The sequence below is a fragment of the Triturus cristatus genome, chromosome 1_1, assembly GCF_964204655.1.
Source record: "Triturus cristatus chromosome 1_1, aTriCri1.1, whole genome shotgun sequence".
Taxonomy (NCBI): Eukaryota; Metazoa; Chordata; class Amphibia; order Caudata; family Salamandridae; genus Triturus; species Triturus cristatus.
Window position 1 is genome coordinate 1306925970 of NC_140579.1, and position 22548 is coordinate 1306948517.

At 44.4% G+C, this 22548-nt stretch overlaps 1 protein-coding gene across 2 annotated transcripts in view; it reads right to left on the reverse strand.

The window, feature by feature from the left end:
- The window catches only part of MAGI3 (membrane associated guanylate kinase, WW and PDZ domain containing 3), a 2362625-nt gene extending 2341327 nt beyond the window's left edge, over window positions 1-21298 (reverse strand). Inside the window, exons 1-2 of one of the 2 annotated variants that reach the window (XM_085653126.1) lie at window positions 20858-21298; window positions 19234-19566 (exon numbers count right to left, since the gene is read on the reverse strand). In XM_085653126.1, the coding sequence (XP_085509252.1) occupies window positions 19234-19534 (301 nt within the window). In that variant the 5' untranslated portion in view covers window positions 19535-19566; window positions 20858-21298. Of the gene's footprint in view, window positions 1-19233 lie in introns of both variants that reach the window. The other variant, XM_085653134.1, reaches the window with a different exon arrangement.
- Window positions 21299-22548: the final 1250 nt, after the last annotated feature.

Consider the following 22548-nt stretch of genomic DNA (forward strand, 5'->3'; position numbering starts at 1 on the left):
AAGTCATTAAAGAAAGAGGGCATCCAGTTTCTAGAAGCTAAAAGATTGCACGGAGAATCTGTAGCAAAAATAACTGTGAGATGTCATCAACTGTTACGTACTACCATAGGGATGGAGCCCTACTTATCTTTTGTGCCAGGAACTTTTGACAGATTTCTTCTTACTAGGTTAAGACTGGGTATCATCCACAGGCTGATGACACTCCTGAAAATGAATGATTGGTCTCGTACTCTAATACTGTGCCCTTAAGATAACATCTCTGCCCAATCCATCATGCATCTAGTCCTGTTTTGTAAATTTTATCTAGAGCAAAGGAAAGCTTGGATTATTCCCTTTTTAAGAAAACTTGGGCTCAGGCAGTGTTGTCAAGCAATGTTTTTACTCCAATTACTAGAGAATGAGCATATAGCATGGAGGGTAGCTCAGTTCTTAAAAGCTGCAATTTATATAAGGAAAAGTATTTTATTGGAATAGTAATGTATGTATTATGTTTCTCCTTTTTTTTATTGTAAAATCATTTGCACTATTATATGTAAATAATATGCTGCGTTTTTAATTTTTGTGCTTTTATGACTTTTATATAGCAGCCGAATAAAGCTTTCCTTGACTTGACACAAGGTATATTTTCTTTGCCAACTCCCAGGACTGAATCCACTCCGATAGAGACAAAAACAAGCCAAGCAGAGAAATAATACATCGATATTACAGGCCATCTGCTCCTAAAACAATATTTCATGTTACGCTCATAAGCACTTGGGCGAAGAGCAAGGATTCGAACTTTCAGGCCGCAGGCCTCCTCGGGGGCACAGGGGACATGCTGGTATTTGCGTGACCTTGTGCCACGTAGATTTGCCAACAGGCAGCTACTCTCTGGGGATTCCGCAAATCCCTGCAGACCGGGAAATATACTAGAAAATACAAACAGATGGACGATTATGCAAGTTGGCCATGTTCAAACCTGAAAAAACATCTGTGTTATGGATGCGGGTAGAAAAAGGGGCATGTTGAGATATATGTCTGCCCTGCTGTCAGCCACCACAGGAAGTTATGTTATCTTCGGCTCTGAGAAACAAATGCCATGGCAGCAGGCCAATATTAGTTAACTATAGTATATCCACAGAAACATAAGCATGTGTGGAATGTGCTTCTAATTTGGACTGGTATCTGTTTACATTGGCCCCGCCTGAACCATTCTTTCGGCTCCGGCAACAGTATTCAATATTTGGGAAACACATGGGACTGGTGATTTGAATTAATACTATTCCAAGTAACAAATTACTATTTGTGGGACTGGTGATTTGAATTAATACTATTCCAAGTAACAAATTACTATTTGTTCATTTACAACTCTGAGAGAGGGAAATTCTTGTGAACAACAAACATGTCTGTGCACCTAACAGTAAGACGCAGCAAAGCTAAACTCTTAACCCCGAAGAAGGTTCCTCGTTTTATCTGTATCTGTGGGAACTTTTCCTGAAGTTTGAGACGCCAATGGATACATTAGAAGTTTGGCTTAGCCAGTTTCACACTGTATGCTCAGCTGGTGGGCACTGCAAGGAGCTCTTGGAAGGGGGGAGGGCTTAAAGACAAATGGGAAACCGATCTAAGGATACAACTACAAGAGATTGAATGGTATAGGGCATCAGTTTATAATAAGCAGGTGACACGCAACACCTGATTGGATATACCTAATAGAAAAGTCTTACATAGAGCCTACATATTCTTGGCTCAGATTTACCCAACTCGCCCCTTGATGTTCTGCAGCGAATACATACTTCTCACATTAAAGGCACAGCAGTCGGGTGGTGTGTAATTATTTGAAAAGAGTTTGTTTCTATGGCTGTATACACTATATGTGTGTACCACTATTAACTGATTCTAGGACAAGTCATGGTCCTCAATTTTGTAAATCGACAATGTAAAAAAACAGAAGGAAAAACATCACACACACACACACACACACACACACACCCACCCCCCCCCCCCGACTATGAACTGCCACAAAGCATTAAAAGATCACATAGACCAGATCCATTAGGCAACCTCAAATGATCAATGGTTGCAGAACCAACATGGGCACTTCTGTACAATACGTATGCTACGTACACTAAGGATACAGAACGAGTACTGTGCATCATTTTCATAAATACCATTGAAGGGCGTTCTGTTGGTATGGATATCATGGAACAAAATAATATTACGGGGTAATAATGCACTTTTTAACATAACATGGGGAAAACGCTTTTGGTGGCTTCCAAACAACAAACTTCCATCATTCAATGGAATGCCTTGTGTCAATATCTTTATTTTACAACATCCACTACAAATCACAAACACAGCACATAAAGGGACACAATGGTACATAAATAACTCAAACTGCAAAAATTAATCAGGACAATTATCATAAAACCTTCATTCTCTTGTGATCCATCTGGATGGTTCATTCCACTGAATGGCAGTGGTGGCAATCCACAGCTAGCAAATTTCTGTGAAGTTTAATTTTATTTTAGTTTATCCTGTAAGTGTCTAATATATTTTCAGATGTCCGCAAAACATTCACAAACAAGTAGCCATCACCAGAACTAAGGTGGCAAAAACGCAATGTTAATACTGAGTGGCGTATGCACAAAGCAGCTGTAGACATCTTATGCAGTCAAGGGATTAGATCTGATCACAACCACTGCATGGCCACTGGAGGTCTGAAAACACACACACACACTATAATCAGCGTCATAACTTCACTGATTTTTGAGGGCACATAGACATTTTCAACCTCTCAGAGGTGCGTCCTTATGCCCCAAAGGTCTCACAAGTGTCAGTGCTTGTGCTGCGGCACTTCAGGAGGATCTTTTGCAGGACACCATACGCTATGGCTTGCGAGGTCTGAAGATTCAACTTGGCCAGAGGAGAGAACATTTTCAAGTACTGTTGGGTATTCAGAATCAAGCGGGATCACGGAGCAAACTTATGTGAGCATGTCGAGGCTACAAGTAACATTAACAAAACTTTTCCTAAACATTTGACAATCAAGTCTAAGGACTGATGAAATACATAAAATAACCACACTCAAGTTTGCATTGATTTATTTTCTAATGCCGCCTAAAACACTGAAGAAATTCACCCCAAACCAAGATACAAACAGACCTATTCTTGTACGTTCAAGGTGTATACGTGTATTAATTATTATAACTAATCTCAAGTTTGGTTTGAATCTTTCCAGTAGCGTGGGTTGTAACAGAGAGAAAAAATACAGTTGAATCTCTCAACCTGGTCATTCCCTAGTGGTTCATAAAAGGCCAGTAGTCACATGCTTAATGCTAATCCATTGTGCTTTGCACGCGTGGGTTTGTATCCCATCTTCATCACCAAAATTGTAAAACACTTTTTTAGCCCAAAGTAGTTTTAAAAAAAACACAAATGTTATTTGTCACAGCACAGTTCCATAGGACTGCAACAGGCAAGTCCTTTGGATAATGCAACTCCCACCTGGAATTTAGAACATGCTGCATAGCAACAGGCTACTAAGAGCATTTTGAACATATACATGTAAATAGTGCAACAGTATTAAAGGGATAGAAAATGTATAAATGGAAAGCAACACTACTCAAGCTGCATATTATATATTGCCAACACAAGACAATTGTTTACCGGAAAGCAACCATTTTGTCTTAAATCAGCCTCATAAAATTGTGCAAGGTAGGTCATGAGGTTAGTCACAATTTACAGAATGCGTATGAACCAAAGAGACAGTTTGGACATGGAGATGCTTTGCTTTTCCAGGATGACTTTCTGTTTCTTAGGTAATGCATGGCAGTGTGTGGGCTGCGTAGCCACTGGGTTCTTTTAACGCAGTGAAGGATGGGGTTATCATGTAGGATTGGCTTGTAAGTATTTGTGCTATGAGATGGTCTTGATAAAAGCTGCCTGAATTGATGCATTGCAGCTGGAAGGCAGCATAAAGAAAAGGATGTTAGAGCTTTATACCAAAATTCACGACTTTCTACAGAAAAATAGCGCTGCACATTGAAGGCATCAAGACTGTAGCTGGATAGTATAATTTGGCAACGTGTAATTAATTTTTGGATGAGAAAAAAAAAAGAATGAACGGTTTATAAGCAAAGGGGCTAAACATACACATTACATATCATCATAAAGAAAACGTTTAAAATGATTAGTTTATCTTAACTAAAGCAGAAGTCCATATCAAGGTACAGAAGCACCAATACTAATTCTCTTGAAAAAACAGAACAAACATACAAACAACATAAGACTTACAATAAGATACAAAAGATTCCATTTAAATTCAAAATGTGCATGACATTAATATCCAAATCATTTTTTCCCTAAGTTATGACAACACATAATAAATCATGCCAAGACTGACTGACAGGGAAAACTAAACAACCACGAATGTGTATTGTGCATAGCGTAGACGAGTAGTACATCCAAAACAGATATGTTGGCTAACACTTAGATCTTAGAAAGATCAGTTGAACCTCCCCTGCACATCCGAGACACGCCCAATAGATATGGACCTATTCGGGTAATGACCTGGGGCTTTGACAGTTCAACTCTGCAGCATTACTAACACAGCGCTAATCACACAAAATATGCGTGCCACTCAATGTGAAGAGTGACAGCCAAGAGGCGCTGGGAATTACAGTTGAGTGTCTTGTGACTTCAGGTTAGCAGGGTTCCAGGTCCTTTCCTCCTCACTCTAAAGCGTGCAAGTTGACAGTGTATTAGTGTTACTGTGAAGTCTTCCATGGTCAGGGTAGACCGTAGGGCAAGTGGAGGTAGATTTTTATAGATAGGTTTTTAACTATAGTTTGAGGTCAGGAGGATGAGTTCTCTTAGGGTTGTGGTGCTGCTCTGATCTATGACAGATGGAATGGAGAGAATAGCTGGGAAGCATCTGCTGAGGAGAGAAAAAGTCCTCCAGAAGCCTGGAAAGAGGGAGGCCCCTCCCCCCTCCCTGTAAATAAAAATAGCGATCACTCTACCATGCAAAGATTCAAACCGAAAGTTTGTCCGTCTCTTGCCACATGAAGTAGAGAGTTGTTGCTAGAGTTGACCAAGTGTGTGAGCAGAGCCCACCCAGGACTTCCAGAGACTGCCAGAGGGTGAACCATGGGAAGCCAATTTATGAGTGGGCAGAGAACTGGATTCACTTACAAACACCGCACCAGCCACCTGGGGCTGTGGTATGGAAGAGGATTTTAGAGTGATGGCTCCTGGGTCATATAGTCTACATCATGGAGCCGCATTATGGCTGCTATGCATAATTAACATGGATAGCCATATGCAGGGCACCTGAGAGTGGTTTGCAGATGAGCTGTTCTTTCCCTTGTATTCCTGAGAAGATGGCTTACTAAGAGTTGAAAAGCTGCCTTTTTCGTTCCACAGCCTAACATGTGGATTTAGTTCAATGAGGCACAGCAAGGAGGACCACATACTAACTCGGGGGAAGGCCCATCCATGAGGGGTGCTGTGGATTGTGGTGGTGTTTGAAGAGGCATAGCATACTACAGAGGGGATTACCAAAATGGTGTGTTATACAGGTGCCAGGCTTTCGGCCAAGTGGATGACAATACATGAGTATGAGACAAAGAGGTCAACTGCAAATCTTGAGTGGCACAGTTGTTTGAGGAAGGCAAAGCCAAAAGTGATTTCCGGGCCTGTGTGGCGAAAGCACTAATTCATTTTAGATCGACTTTACATCTTAGAGGATAGTATGCGGTACACAAATTTTTGGCTTCTGCCTGTGTATGCACAATACTGCTTAGGACAAAGGGTGTCAAAGTGAATGCTGAACCTGGAGTAATGGTCACTGCAGAGCAGAGTGCTCCCTCGCAATGAAATAAATTATTTTGTGTGAAGGCTGCCGGCAGGAGATGTCGTTTGAGGTTAAAAATATTTTTATCTTTCTTGATTCCAACTGCTCCACATTAATGAGGCAGAAATTGCAGCGTGTCAAAAATTAGCTGATAGCTATGGGTACAGTGACTAAACAGTGGCACACAGTGAAACTCAAGGTCTAGTTCGAAGGGTGTCAATACAGGTTTCTGAGGGTGGAGGCAGCCACAACACTCCTGAGGTCACGGCAGAAGGGCAGACAGACGTTTCTTGGCTCTTAAAGGCTATGTTGCGGTTTAGGTACATAGCAAGGCATGAAGTTTAATGCTCAATTCCTAGCTGTTGAAGCGAGGCGTGGGGGCATATATTATCTCACAAAAGCAATGGCATGTTGAAGATAAGCCTTTTTTCACCCGTTCTTCCCAATCTCTCCTCCCACCCATTCTGCCGTTTTGGAATATATATATATATATATATATATATATATATATATATATATATATATATATATATATATATACACACACACACACACACACACACACACACACAGGAGTAAGCCTGCTTTGTTGTAAATAGGATTGATATCTGTCCTGGAATATACTTCGAGAATTTCTTGATTTCATTGTTCACATGAGTGCACAATCTGAATGAAGCAACTGAAACCTAAACTAAAGTTTAACAATCAGCGTTTGCAACTAAAACATTATTATAGATAATGATGGGGGATGGCGAAGACAGCCAAGTGGGTGTTTTTTAGTGTTATCCATATTCTATTCTCAAGGTACGTTTAGGGGTACCATTTATCAGATAAAATACGCTAAAAGCCCAATCACACACCCACTAGACTGGACACCTGCAAAATCTAAAAAGTCACAAAAAGCACAATTAGACCACCCACCCATAATATGGACAAAACAACTGTCAGAACATAAAAGAAACATGGTGACAAAAAGTTGATCAACTTTTGAATGAACCATCACAGAAGGCTGAAAGGTGGTACAATATACTTGCAAACAAAGCAGAACACAAATCCACTGATCAAACCATTGATGATAACAGTCAAATTATGATCAATGAACAAGAAACCATATAGGACATGCACCTGGAGAAGCATGTAAAATAATTTTAAATGTTACCAATACCTTTAATCTGCATTGCTCTTAACACACAGATGAATCTACATACCATGACCTCGGGTAATACATAGACCTTTGAGAAGAAGATACCCTCCTAGAAAGAAAGGGAATGGATATCCAAGTAAAAGGTAACACTCAATGACTTTATAGAGACTTGACCTTGTACATGGACTCCGATTCAATGACACCAACAAGGCCCCCTACATCTCATGACATGCTCCATCTTAGAGACCATAGAGATCTAAATGCTATGTGTGCTACAATACTTTTCAAGTTGGTCTCAACAGAATTATTGGATACAATTGACTTATCACAACCGTCTATCTACAAGGCCGCTCGTCAAGTCACTGAAACACTTAAGGACCATGAAGCCACCATGTCACCTTCCACACATATTAAAGGAGGTACAAAAGCACAGGAGGACTCCTAAGACAATTTATTTCTTAACTACTCACTCTTCACCAGATGGCCATTAATGGAGTGCACACATTATTATCAGGATGACCAATAGGTGCCACTCTCACCACAACCCAACCATAAAGTGTAGCCAAGGATGAAAAGTCAGCTGGTATTCAGTTCCAACCTAGCATGCACTGCATTATGTAAACAGATTTATGATTCCTGGCACGATGCTGCCATCCTGGACTCCAGCAGTTTTCACATGAGTGCAGAAACAAAAATACTGCAGCTGCATCCTCACTGGTGCCACCAAATATGCAGATACAGCCTAGGCACTACAACTCCCCAACTAGGCTCATTCAATGCCACCAGTGCAAAAGACAGGAAGGCTTGAATGGACAGATTAAGGAGCCCAAGGCAATCTCTGACCCAAGGAATAGAAACGGATGTAAATGCCAGATTATCCTCGCACTTGATACAGCTTGCACACAGGGGGGGTAGAAACCTCTAACAGCTTGTGTATAGGTACAATGCCCCTTCCCAAGGGAACGAGAGACAGTGTTTCGCTTAATAGATAAATGTAAGGCAATCAGCAAACGATAAAACACTATGTTTTTATGCTGCAGATGTGCTTACTTCAAAAGTCAACATTTTTCAATAACACACCTATGACATTAATCTTATCTAAAACAGAAGTTCATATTAAGGCACTGAAGCATGAATACTAATTCTCTTGAAAAAAATGGCACCAGAATAGACACGCAAACAACATAAGACACAATTGGATACAGAAGATACCATTTCAATTCAAAATTTGCATGACATTAATAGCCAAATCAATTTTTCGTTAAGTTATATCACCACATATTAAAGCATGCCAAGACTGACTGACAGAGAAGAGTAAACAACCACAAATGCGTATTGTGAAAAGTGTGGATGAGCACATACAAAACACACACGTTGGCCAACACTTAGAAGATCTTAGAAAGATCCGTTGACCCTCCCCTGCACATTTGAGACACGCCCAATAGATATGGACCTATTTGGGTAATGACCTGGGGCTTTGACAGTTACACTCTGCAGCATTACCAACACAGCGCTAATCACACAAAATATGTGTGCCACTCAATGTGAAGAGTGAAAGCCAAGGAATTGGAGGCGCAGGGAACTATAGTTGAGAGCCTTGTGACTTCAGGCTCACAGGGTTCCAGGTCCATTACTCCTCCCCACTTAGAGTGCAATTTGACAGTGTGTCAGTATTACAGTGAAGCCTTCCATTGTCAGGGTAGACTGGAGGGCGAGTTGTGGTAGACATTAGAGGTATTTGATAAGGGAGTTAGTTGATGGTAAGGTTATGTGCTCAATGCCAGGATGGATGGTGACTTAAGCAGAATGATACATAAAAAGGCAGTGGGCCCTTCACTATAAGCACTGGCAACAAATCAAGCACTTAAACAGTGCATAATTGTGCTAATCAGTAAAAACTAGTGACATTTGAAAACACCTACATAAAACTCTATGCTATCTGGGCACAGCCATCCAGTACGACAAAGCACACATAATGACTTCGCCCATAGCCACAAATAAAACTATAGTGGACACAAAAAGTGAATAAAAAAAAAAAAATATAGGAACATAAGTAAGGTGCACAGTTTTTGCAGATCAAAGACACCCATGTGTTTGGGATGTTCAGAATTCCCACTGCTTTGTAAAAGTTGGTGTTGAACTCACAACCTATGGCTCTAAGCACATTTAACAATAACCATGCCATCCCAAACACTTTCTCATACACATTTAGTGTACAGGAAAGCCATGACGACTTTCTCACCAACATCCAAGAACATATATCGTGGAAAACGCTCATGTGTAGACAATCTGATCACACATACAAACACACGAGTATTCAGCATATTAGCCACAACAAGAGCTACGGTATAGAGAGTAAAGAAATGACATTTTATCGGGACGCTGGTGGGAGACTCTTGTGGGAGAACTTACATGTCTGGCAGAAAGAGGCACACCATGGCTGAATAGGCACAACTGTCACCTCAGTCATCTTCAGTGTGCCTGCATCTAAGCAACTCCAGCCATAAAGGAGGACGCATGAGGCCAACTGAAGGGAGGAGGGGTGGGTAAGGAGTGATGAGTGCATGATAAACGGCAAAAGCACTTCAACACAGTGCTCTTAAATATTTCTAAAAGACAAGTTATCTGGGAGAAAATGGCTTTATCAACGCACCTGGCAGAGGGCCTATGGCAAACGCTCCACAGACATGACAAGGCATTGCAGGTCATCTAAATGCCACCCAAAAAAAACTACAACTCCATATCTGACTGGTTGCAATAAGGACAAGAGGACCAGATGATGGACGCAATGCTGAACAATGCAAACATTCTCCCCAGTCGGTTGTAATGGGAAGCATAACCATGCCCACGGGAACAACCGTATTCCAAAGGCGGTATCATTGAGAAGGAGCATTTATAAAAGGAGGGACTAATCAGATATAGAACAAGGTTTTGCTTCAGTCTTTACTAAAAACCATAGTACCTACCAAGGTGCTGCTCTTGAATAGTTTTTAAATGTACTGAAACCATGTTTAAAATCATTGACTGAGGCTATGAGGAGCCCAATCCATAGTATAATTGTATACCCTGCGAAAATATTTTAATAGAAATGTAATGAACTGCTAGGCTAAGTGACCATACGTGCTTTCTGTTTTTTGATTAAACTGGGATCATGGTAAACAAACACTACAACACATTTACATACATTCAAAAGGAGAATCAAATCAATCTACTTTGGTCTACAAAAGAAAAAGAATAAACAAAGTTTGTTGAATGACAAAACCCAAGAAGATCACGTCCATTTTTTGATAGCAAAATCTGGAACTTTTCCTATTTATCAACATCTTCCGTTTACCAACATACTCCTTAGCATATTAATCAGTTGGCAGACCACCACTGTGGACAGTTATTGGGGCAGAGACGATAATTTGCAGATGTTGAAGAAGGAAACAGTCGTTGGGCATGTCAGTATGGTATAGGCGCATACGACTAAACACACAAAAACCATGTTCCAACCCTCCAGTCAATGTTGACAGCTCTCCAATCAGTGTATCCTCCGATCAGGGCACTATATTGTGCTTAGCCTGCAAAATAGATTGGCCACCACCATGCTGTATGGCAGAGTGCCAGCGCTTGGTACAAACAAGTATAGAGTTATACTGGTAGTATATAGATTAAGACAGAAGGATGATATTGTCAGCAAAACAAGCTGAAAGCAATTGAGCAGAGAGTAGTGTGCCTGTTTAAGGGCAACAATATCCAGTAACTCTTCCAAACACATAGCATTAATCTTTCATGCTTAATACATATCAGTCTCACTATAACAATGGTCTCTCTATTGGAAATATTCTTGTCCCTTTGTTTCCCTACATTGCTGAAGCATTTCAAGAGCTGCTCCCATCACTGTGAATGGAGAAGAAGCCACCCAGACCCATCAGGGACCTCAAGTCTGATCACTCACTGGCTCTGTGTAGGTATGAAAGTGAAACTGCACCTCCCAAGTCCACTCAACTGCGCAAACACCTAAACAAAGGATGGTTGTCGGAGAAAGGGATTATGAGGATGGCCAGTCTAAGCCTGCCCAACTCATTCTGGTGGCTATTCACGGGTATGTCAGCATATTTGCATAAAGCACCTGAGAGGTATCATGGAAGGCCTGTGAGTCTAAAAGGCGGATACAGATCACAATGAGGCAGACTTGTGACTGATTCTCTCAAAGTCATTTTAGGCAGGAAAAGCTCCGAATTTTCCAATAGGCCTTACGGCCTCTGCTATCTATATATAATTGAGTGCCGTCTATTGTTGATTTTTTCTTGCTACAGTAGGACACCGTCTCTAAACGACTCATCAATGACTGGACTACAGAGGTATGGAAATGGCTAGCTCATCCACTTTTTTTCCCACTCAAACACTACTTTCCTTCTGGTTTTTCCTCCAGCCAAAGAATCACAGGATGTACGCAACGCCATTTTCCCATTATGAAGTGGGCGGTGATGGATAAATGGAGAGCAACAACCAGGCATCTGAACAACAATGCAAAGGAGAACGTTGCTTATTTTCATCTCAATATATTTAAAGGAACTCACAGACTGCAAAAGCAAATTAGATGATGTTCAAGTGGATTGCAACTTTGGAAGTTTAGAAACATCTGCATATTTGTTGCAAAAGATACACTTGAAAATAAAGATGATTTTGAAGGGGGTGGGATGCAACTACGATCCTCACAAGGAGATTGCAAAATACTCAGTGCTTTAAATGAGCCGTTACTGCCCGGTACGGAGTACCAGCACTTTTTCATTTTGAGAGGGAGAGTACCGGCACTTCTCAAGAGAGACCTAATACTTTTAATTGGAGCGTACTGGCACTTCTGCCAGTGGTACATACCGAAAAGGACACTTCGTTCAGTTGGTCTCAGTGCCGCACACAAAAAAGTTTTGTGGGGTGGTAGAAGCTTTGCCGTTGGTGCAGCGAAAGCCTGGAATGCCCTTCCGTTCCATTTAAGAAATGCCACGGATCTCCTAGACTTTAGGAAGGGCTTAAAGACCTGGCTTTTTGCTAAATAAACCTAATTTCCTCCGTGCTTTTGCCTTCAGGATAAATAATTAGCGCCAGGACACCCACGGGTAACCGCTGCGCTTTGAAAATAATATTAACATAACATAACTTCAGAAACAAGCAGGTACTCTGGTACAGAGTACCATTTCAAGCACTGAATATACCAATATGTTCTACAGTTCAATGGTTTAGTGAATTGTACATGGGTGCATAGATTGATACTTTTCATGTGAATAGATAGCATGTCTGCTCTCGCAGAACCACACTCTCAATGTTCCTGAGCATGCTTTTATAGCCAAGGAGGCAGGGCACTCTACCAACGCAAGTACACACTATCCCACACTTGAGAGAAGATTAAAACTCTGTGCTTCAGACCCTGGGCTAGAACAAGCCTCCTAAGAAAATCAGCTCTATCTGGAGCGCAGGTTCGGAGGCACCAGGCCAAAAGACCATGGATGCACTGGAGATGGGCTTAGAGGATTTAAACTGCCAGTCAACAGTAAGGTGATCTTTAATGATACTACTCATCATTTCCATAAAGTGGCCCAAGAAAAGTTGTGAAATCAACTACATCACTTCGAGGTAGCTAGACAAAGTATTATAGGTGATTATACACTTAATACCATATGTCCCATACTATTTAGGATTTCACTTCTGGTGGATTCCCTCAATCAAAAGCACTAACCGTACTTCTGCTGTGTTTCATCGTATGCCCTACCTCCAATCTCTGAAACAGGAAGTGCCATCAGAAGAGGGCACGGCTGGTGTGAGCTCGGAGGATCCATTAAAACAGCGAAGGTGCATAATAAGGATTTAAATTTTATTTCTAAAAACAAGTGTATATACGCTGTAAGTGCGTCACGGCAGTACAGCTTGCACACGCAGCTACTACTCCTAAGTGAACATACAGTGCTACCATCTGACAGGAAAACCAAGAAATCGAGCCACTGTGCTTCAGCTACGTGCCAAACACAAGATACATTTCATTTATTGCGACTATTAAAAGAATAAATCCATGGTGAAAAAGCAATCCAAGCGGCGGAGAACGCCGTCACATACGTCTGATAAACACACACGATGATTATAAACACAGCGACTCACAAAAAACGCATAAATTATTCAGTGCAGCAATTCAGACTGCCAGGGAATGAACAATACAATCAATTTGACTCGTAATGCTTTAATCATGGACTTCGAAACTGCGTTTTCAGGGGGAGGGAGGGGGGGGCTGAATTCGGGTCTCTGCACTTTGTAATGTCCGGCGCGCGCGAGGCGTTCTAGCCTTCCGCGCTGCCGGGGTGCGCTGACGCGTGACGTCAGACGCTGGCGAATATAAATAAAGAGGCATGGACTCGGCGAGTTAGTCGGGAGCCGCGTGCGAAGCATGAATCACCGGCTCCTGTAGTTCTTTAGCGCGAGCGCGCAAATATGCAAATGAGCACTTATTAAACGCTACACTCGCGACGAGGGGTGTTTGTAAACCCTGCATCTGCTATATGTGGCCCCATTGAGATGTGCAGCTGCCACCCATGTCTCCTGGGCCTGAGAGTGCTGTCCCTCCCGGAGAGGGCCCTGCTGAGCCAGCTGGTAGGTCCTGTGGGATGCACAGGGAGAGCCTGAGAGCCCCATCATCGTAGCCTGAGAGGTGTACGTCACGCCTGGGAGACCCATCATCGTAGCCTGAGAGGTGTACGTCACGCCTGTGTGGTGGCAGGGCCGATGCCACGAGGAACCAGACGACGGCCGCCCTGTACCCCAGAGCAGGCCAGGGCCCGGTGGGAGCGTCCAGGACCCCGAGGACCCTGATGCTAGCTCCCGGAGGTACGTGTGCCAACTCGATGGTGTAGAGGCACGGAGGGGGACCACGCTCGACACCCACCAGGGGGTGCCCACCACTCGCTTTCGACGAGGGGGAGAAGCGGCCGGCCTACACCGCACGCTGCGCACGTGCCAAGATGGCGTAGATTCCCGCCATTGAGCCGTTTGTCGTTGACGGTGCCCCGTCATCCCTTGCCCCGCGCTGGAGGGATTGGACAGACCGCCTACAAATATATTTTGAGGGGGCAGGCATATCGAGGGAGAGACGCAGAGCATTGCTACTCCACCTAGGAGGCAAAGACATCCACCGCATCTACAAGACCCTCGTGGAGGCAACGCCGAAGATTTACCTCATGCTGCTGAACTCTCCAAACACCCAGTTCGAACCCATGGCGAATAGAGACTATGAAAGATTTATCTTTCGTCAAGCCAAGCAAGAGGCAGAAGAGTCCCTCGATGCGTTCCACGGCAGACTGAAGGAGTTAGCCAGCACGTGTGGATTCCGGGATGAGCAGGAGGAGATCCGAGGGCAGATCATACAAGGGTGCTACTCGTCCAAGCTCCGGGTCACGGTCCTCCAGGAAGAAGGAAAGCCCCTAGCGGACATCCTCACTCTAGGACGGTCAAAGGAGCTCTCGCAGGCAAGGGCCTCGCACATGGAAGCAGCCCTGCATCGCCCCGTGAAGACTGAACAAGTGCAGGTGGCGGAAGCGGTGAATGCGGTACGGCCCAAGGTGAGACCGGCCGGAGGGAAAAGACAACCGGAGACGAAGAAGAAAGAATGCGGATACTGCGGAGGCCAGCCCCACCGCATGCAAGACTGCCCGGCCAGAGGGAAAAAGTGCAGCGCCTGTGGGTGGATGAACCACTTCGCAGCGGTGTGCAGGTCCACCAGAGTCAAGAAAGAGGCGGCCCATGCAGTGCAGGAGGCGGCGGATAGCGAAGACATGGACGATGACACCGAGGAGTACCCAGTCCACTATGTGTTCGCGATCAACCAGCCACAAAAGAAGAAGCACAGACTTCCAAAATGTCGCATCTTGGTCCAACAACAGGAGGTAAAAGCGACCATTGATACAGGGGCGTCCATTGAGCTGATGGCCGCCAACGTCTATCACCAACTACGCACCAAACCTCCGCTGCGAGAGGCAAAGATCCGAGTATTTGCGTACGGCCAGAAGACGCCCATCCCTCATCGGGTGCTTCAAGACGGAACTGCAACATGGGGAGAGGAAAACAAGCACCACCATCTATGTCGCGGAAGAGGGCAGTGGGATGCTGGTCAGCGGGCAATCGGCCGAAGAACTGAGACTGATATCGTTTGCCATGGCGGTCCTAGAGGAGGAGCTGGATACCATCATGGAAGAGTTCGGAGAAGTCTTCAAAGGAATCGGGTGCCTGAAAGGGAAGAAAGTGTCCTTACATATCGATCCATCTGTCCAACCAGTGGCGCTGAGGCACAGGCGAATTGCGTTCCATCTGAGGCAAAAGGTCGAGGAGGAGCTGGAGGCTCTGGAGAAACAAGGCATCATAGAGAAGGTCAGCGGGCCAACCCCATGGGTATCCCCGATCGTCATCGCCAGGAAGCCGAAACAGCCAGGACAAGTCCGCATCTGTGTGGATATGCGCCTCCCCAACGCCGCAGTAAAAAAGGAACGACACCTGACGCCCACCATTGATGACATCTTGGGGGAGCTGAATGGGGCCAGGTGGTTTTCGAAAATGGACGTACGATCAGGCTACCACCAGCTGCCACTCCATCCGGACTCGAGGTACATAACCACCTTCTCCACCCACGTGGGCCTCAGACGGTATCGGCGTCTCAACTTCAGCATCTCGAGTGCCGCCGAGGTATTCCAAAATACCATTAGAGAAGTCCTCAGCGGGCTCCCTGGAGTGCTAAATGTGAGCGACGACCTGCTGATCTACGCGTCAACCATAGAGGAACACCACCAGAGGTTGAGGGGAGTCCTCAAAAGGATCCAGGAGTCAGGCCTGACCCTGCACAGGGAGAAGTGCCAATTCTTGCAGAACAAGATTAGTTTCTTCGGGTATACCTTCTCGGATCAAGGAGTGGCCCCAGACCCGGACAAGGTGAAGGACGTACAGGAAGCCCCAGCCCCAACAAACATCTCGGAAGCCAGGAGCTTCCTGGGCATGGTCAATTTCTGCGGCCGCTTCATCCCGGACCTCACCAAACCTCTCAGGGAGTTGACCAAGTCATCGACCACATGGCAGTGGGGCCCGGAACAAGAACAAGCGTTCCAAGCAACGAAAGCAGCTCTTTCGGTGGACACCACCTTATCGTACTTCGACCCTGCGAAGCCCACCAACGTGGCGGTGGACGCAAGCCCTTTTGGTCTGGGAGCGGTGTTAGCTCAACTTCAGAGCAACGGAGAGTGGGCCCCCATCGCCTACGCGAGCCGGTCCCTGACCGAGACAGAACAGCGCTACTCGCAAATAGAGCGAGAAGCCATTGCCATTCACTGGGCCTGCAGACATTTTCACGTGTACGTTTATGGCCACCACTTCACAGTGGCGACTGATCATAAGCCCCTCATACCTCTCTTCCAAGGGTCAGCATCGAAACCACCACCCCGGATCGAAAAGTGGATACTCCAATTACAAGGGTACGACTACCGGGAGGAGTACAAACCGGGGGCCACGAACCCGGCGGACTATCTGTCAAGGCACCCGCGGAAAGCCACCATGGAAGAAAGGGAAGAGGCAGAGGACACAGAGGAATATGTCCGGCTCGTGACGGAGCGGTCACGGCCCCTTCCGATGAGCCTAGCTGCAATCATTGAAGCGTCGAGAGGTGACGAATGTTTGAGAGCAGCAACGGAGGCCGTCAGGTCAGGGGATTGGAAAGCAATCCAAGAATTGCTAAGTCGGAGAACACCCCAAAGCGCATGACCCCCGAGGTGGCCCTATCCAGAGGCGGCCAATCCCGCTACGGTCTGCGGAAAAACCCCGCACCATCATCACAGTTGGCGGACTATATGGTGTAACCTGCAAAGACTGGCAGACTGGTAACAGATTCATCGTTCGTTTGCATTTTGTGTTTATTGGTTGATGTTTTGATAAAGGTTGGAAGGAGTGTAATGTCCGGCGCGCGCGAAGCGTTCTAGCCTTCCGCGCTGCCGGGGTGCGCTAGCGCTGACGCGTGACGTCAGACACTGGCGAATATAAATAAAGAGGCGTGGCCTCGGCGAGTTAGTCGGGAGCCGCGTGCGAAGCATGAATCACCGGCTCCTGTAGTTCTTTAGCGCGAGCGTGCAAATATGCAAATGAGCGCTTATTAAACGCTACACACTTCAGGCAGGTGGGTGGTTAATAGCCACAGGCATGAAGGCAGGAATCATGTCGTACTAAATCGGACGATTCACCTTCTTTGTATCGGCGGTGTGTCTGACAAGAATCACCAGTGCTGGGAAGGGAGGGGGCTCACACGTGCTGGATATAACACACATGATGCTGAGAACGGAACACTTTCATGGGAGAAGAGTTTCGTTCTCCCTCTAAAGGTTTATTTTAATTTGTAGACTTTATCGTAGATGAAGCATATTAAGAGTTAATTGGAGGGGGTAGATTTTGCCAGGTAAAGTTGCTTAGTCACTAAAATGTTCGTCAGAGGAAAGCAAGTAGGACATGAGGAGTATGCAATAGCCAGCGAGGAAGAGCCATAAAAAACGACTGTACGTAGGAGGCACCTGCTTTAGTTCCGCCAATCAAATAAACAGTTTAAATGGCGACTTTAACTCTGCTTCAGAAGACGGCACCCGCCTCCACTCAATACACCTGTAGTCCAAAATGAGAGGCCGTGTAATAAGGATCGAACGGTATGAATTAAAGATACAAAAGAACCCAGAAACTTAAAGCCAAGACGGCTCTTTATAACGTCTCACCATCAGGTGTGAATCTCAGCATTTGGAACACAATCATTAACCCTAACCTGTTTCATTCGCAACAATAACTTAAACGTTTTTAACATCTAGATCTTTATTCTTTAAAATTGTGTTGGCGTTTTGCAGCATCGGCTCCATGCTTCCTTCTCTCAACTCGCACACCTTGAAATATCTGCATCTATCACCATCTCTTCCATGCCGACGCATTGATACATTGTGTAATGTATAGACTAGGCCACACCATTACAAAACAAAGAAGGCGCTGACTCCACTTACAAGGTCCCGGAGTGCTACTGGCCTGTTTATCCAGGATCAGGTGTACAGTACAACACCTTTCAATACCTTAACTGAATAACCGTGTGAGGTGTTCAGCCACGCTGCAGAAACCAAGTACACTTGCATTAGAAACTACACATTTACATTTGAAATGCGGGTATTGTAGAATGATGGACTTTTTCACCATAGGAAATCTGCCAATTGGGTAATCAGATCTGATGTAATTATAATGTAAATCATGCACAAGAGTGGAAGTGTAGAAATGAAAGGTTATGTTACTGGCATGTGTAAACCTGCCATTAACCTGCCCCTGGTCGTCCAGGAATGCCTTTGGACTAGCGTAAGAGACCTCAGCAACGGACTGGATTCTTAAATACCCTCTGTGATATTCCAGATGTTACACTGCGGGCCATCCAGAGGACTGGGGAGTTTAACCTGTCTAGCGTGATGGTGGGCAATGGATCTGCGTGTTAAAGTAGCACCTGTGGTCTTGCTTCATGACTGGGTGGCCATGTCTTTGAGCTGTGGTTGATATTGGTGTCGCATACGTTAGGCCGGACCATTTTATCGACTTCTTCTGCATGAATATGTGCATATAACAAAAATGGCCAGTGGATAGTGTCAGTCTGAGCAAGATGCTGCGGTTTATGTGATGGATCTGAATTTGATTGAAGCGTGTGAGCTTATGACCAGTGTTCTGTTTGTGTTGCCGATGTCTTCTTACTCGTTGGTGCATCCATGTTGTGTTGCTAATGGGTGTATGTGATCTTTCCAACGTATCTGTTGCGTTTGTGTGGAATTTCGGTCAATGGTATGGTAAGTGGAAACGTGATAGCTCTCTTTACTTCATGACTGTATGACACGTTTCTGTGTGGTGATGGAAACTAACCATATTGAATATCTATGTTGTGTTTGCTGTGAGTGTAATTTTCCATCAACTGAACTCGCTTGCATGCTCATTCCTGGCATGTGTTGAGGGTACCATAATTGCCAACTAAGGCATGATTGTGTAGCATTTAAGATGTGTTCTGTCTAAAGTGTTCTGCTGCATGTTTGTGGAAACCGTGCTTTTGAATTTCACACTTGAAGCTTCCCATCAAGACCTCGGGCAGCAGGGGATAACCCATACCTGAACTGTAATTTACAATAAGGTAGATTCGGTGCATAGACAATTAAGGAATCAAACAAGAGCGCAGTATTTGTAAGAATACACATACCTTGTTTGACCGTTTTCAGCCGGATTGGCCCACGAAAGTGCCTGATGACGGCCATTGTATCCTGATTGGTGAGTCCACTGACTGGGGTGCCATTGACCTCCAGGAGAACGTCCCCGGGGCTGGGTGCCCGGCCTGACAGTGTGGTGTCCGGCTCCTCTCGGATCCGGCCAATGGTAGGGAACTCGCCATGCTCTGCCCCACCACGCACTTCGAGAACAGCACACACATCCCCTGCGTAAGACAGGGCACACTCCTGCACCTTACTCAGCCAGTGTTTCTTCTTCTTAAGGGTCTTGGACATGGTGTCTCATCCAGCATAAGCTGTGCACTGCCCTGCAAGAGGGAGGGGATAAGCCACTAGGAATCAACCCCAAGGGAAAGGAGAGAAACCGACTAATGGCACAATAGCAAGAGAGATAATGGAAACCGGGGAGGAGGGAGGGGGTTACTAGGTAGGGATACAAAAAACAACAAAATAGACCCAGGACAGATAAAAAAAAAAAATACATAAATAAATAAAAATTTGGAGAACCTAAAATTAGGAAGAGACAAGAAACCGAGAAGAACAATCAAATACTGGGGATAGAAAATGACACAAGGCAAGAAAATAAAATACTGGGCCAGGCAGGATTATAAGGGCTAGAGGTTAAAGCAAGAACAGATGAGGGTAATGGAAGGACAGGAATCTGTGGAAAAAATGAAAACTGAACTATCGGCCCAGAGGCAAGAAGAGGGGAGTATAATTTAAATCTAGACACAGATCTCAGATGAAGCATATTACAAAGTCAGAGGGGAAGAGTCAAACTCATCGAAGGCAATTATGAAAGCAAACACTTGTTGATTTTGAAAAAGAGTTATGTGGGGCAACCTCCACTCATGCTAAATCAAAACGGCTAATTTGTCAGGCTAAGGAACAGGAAATTCGGGAGTATCACACACAAGGTGATCAGAGGGGTGAAGAATGTACAATTAACACTACAGTAAACGAGAACACCAAATGTAGGTTAGTCAGAATGGGAAAATTAAAAGAGGTATGATACAAGGAAGGGAATCCACAATTCAATAAACAATTAAGAAAGCGTATATATATTTTTTCCAGGATAGCGGAAGGAATGAGGGAACAGATGCTAAGAGGTTGTTGAAGGCTGTATGAAAGGGAACGATGGATTTAAAGCTCCCATAGCATAACAACGCAAGACAGAGGGTGGCGGTGATTGAGTAGAGTGAAAAACATCACCTAAGGTTAAGAATCGAAAACTAGAAGCTCTAGATACGCAAAAAAAAAAAAAGCAACAGTAACAATAATAATGGAGACCGATGCGAGCAGACTGGAGAAAGGTTATTGGGCCGAGATGACGGGTATGGGGGCTGCAAGGGAGCAAGAAATCAGAGGAGACACTCAATGGAGAGGAGGGAGGCGGGTAGCAGGAACAGAAAATGGAAAATAGTGGGAACTGGGGGTTCAGATAAGGGTGACAAAAAGGAGAAAGGTGGTTGTCAAACGAGCAATGAGAAGATTGTACAGCCTTTTAGAGGGACTACTAAGGGAAACACTGGGTCGTATGGTCTAGAAATGGGGCTTGGGGAAGGCGGGAGGCAGCAGTGTATGTGAAAGGGAGAAGACCTGGTAAAGTGCAGTGTGAGGTCCTTGCAGCTCCTGTTTGTGGTTGTGGTTATCCGGCAACTTGTGTCCACTCCCAGGCTGCCTTCCAGCATGTATCCTCTAAGTGTGCTCTTCTTCCGAACGGCAGCCCACTGTCCACTCCCGCATTGCCGGGCACCACCTGGTACCAGCTGTGGGTGGCTGATCCTCAACCAGAGGCTTCCTTCATTCTGCAGCTGCTTCTGCACAGGTCCCACACACAAGGTAAAGTCCTCAAAAATGTCCGGAAGAGCCTCGTCCTACGACGGTGCTGCCGGCGGTCCAACCCCGACGAGAAACCCCATCAGCTGGATTGGGAGCGGGTAGGCTGTTGTCGAGCTGCCGGTGACACAGTGGTTTATTTAACAGGACTCCCAGCCACTTCCCCTGGCTTCGCTCTCCCGCCTTCTGCCAGCCAGAGCCTGCTCCCTTTCCATAGAGACGGGGAAATCTAGAGCGTCTCGCGCCCGCCCACAGAAACAGGTCAGACTGGTAACCATTTCGGAAAGGGAATGTACCATTCCTCTGCAACGGCAAAGTTCGCATTGATAAGGGCTAGCCCCTTCCAGTGTTTGAGGCCGTCCATGTTGGTATGGGAATCTTTCCTTTTAGTGTAAATCGGTGTTTATTTTATTTAATGCGATTTTATATAGCGGGAACTTTACCCGATGGTGTCAGAAACAAAAGTACCAGTTACATTACATAAGGACTTCAAAGTACATGAGTTACATAAAAGATACAAACAGAAACACTCTGAAATTCATTTAAGAACGGTAGTAAGTACAAAAGTCTATTTCAGATACTAGTGGTTAGAGTTACATATATACAAGTTGAAAATTAACTCAAGGCAAAAATACAAACAGGTACACTCTAAATTCACATGAGAATGAAAGAAAGTACATAAGACTAATACAGACACTAGTGGTTAGAGTTACATATATACAAGTTGCACATTAACTCAAGGCAAAAATACAAACAGATACACTCTAAATTCACATAAGAATGCAAGAAAGTACATAAGACTACTACAAATACTAGTGGTTAGAGTTACATATATACAAGTTGCAAATCAACTCAAGGAAAAGATACAAAACAGATAAACTCTAAATTCACTTAAGAATGGTAGTAAACATAAATCCACTAAAGATACTAGTGGTTATATATATATATATATATATATATATATATATATATATATATATATATATATATATATATCTATATTCACTGAAAAAACCATAGGTTTCAGGCACGTTATAGTTAGGAATTAGCATTTAAAAAACCTTAGAAATTCACTGAAAAAACATGGGTTTCAGGGGCGTTATAGTTAGCTGGACTTTTCACTCGTACAAAACCATTGAATTTCCCCCGTTATAGTTAGTTCAGCTAACTATAACTCGCGCGCCCGCAATGCACTGCTGATGACGTCACATATTACATCACTCATGACATGGTCAGTGACATCACTCATGACATCACTGATGACATCTCAAATGACGTCACTGATGACATCACTGATGACATTGTGATAGAGTGGCAGACCTCCTCTCCCCCAATATAACCTTTGAAACACACATGGTTTTTTCAGTGAATTTCTAAGGTTTTTTAAATGCTAATTCCTAACTATAACGTGCCTGAAACCTATGGTTTTTTCAGTGAATTTCAAAGGTTTT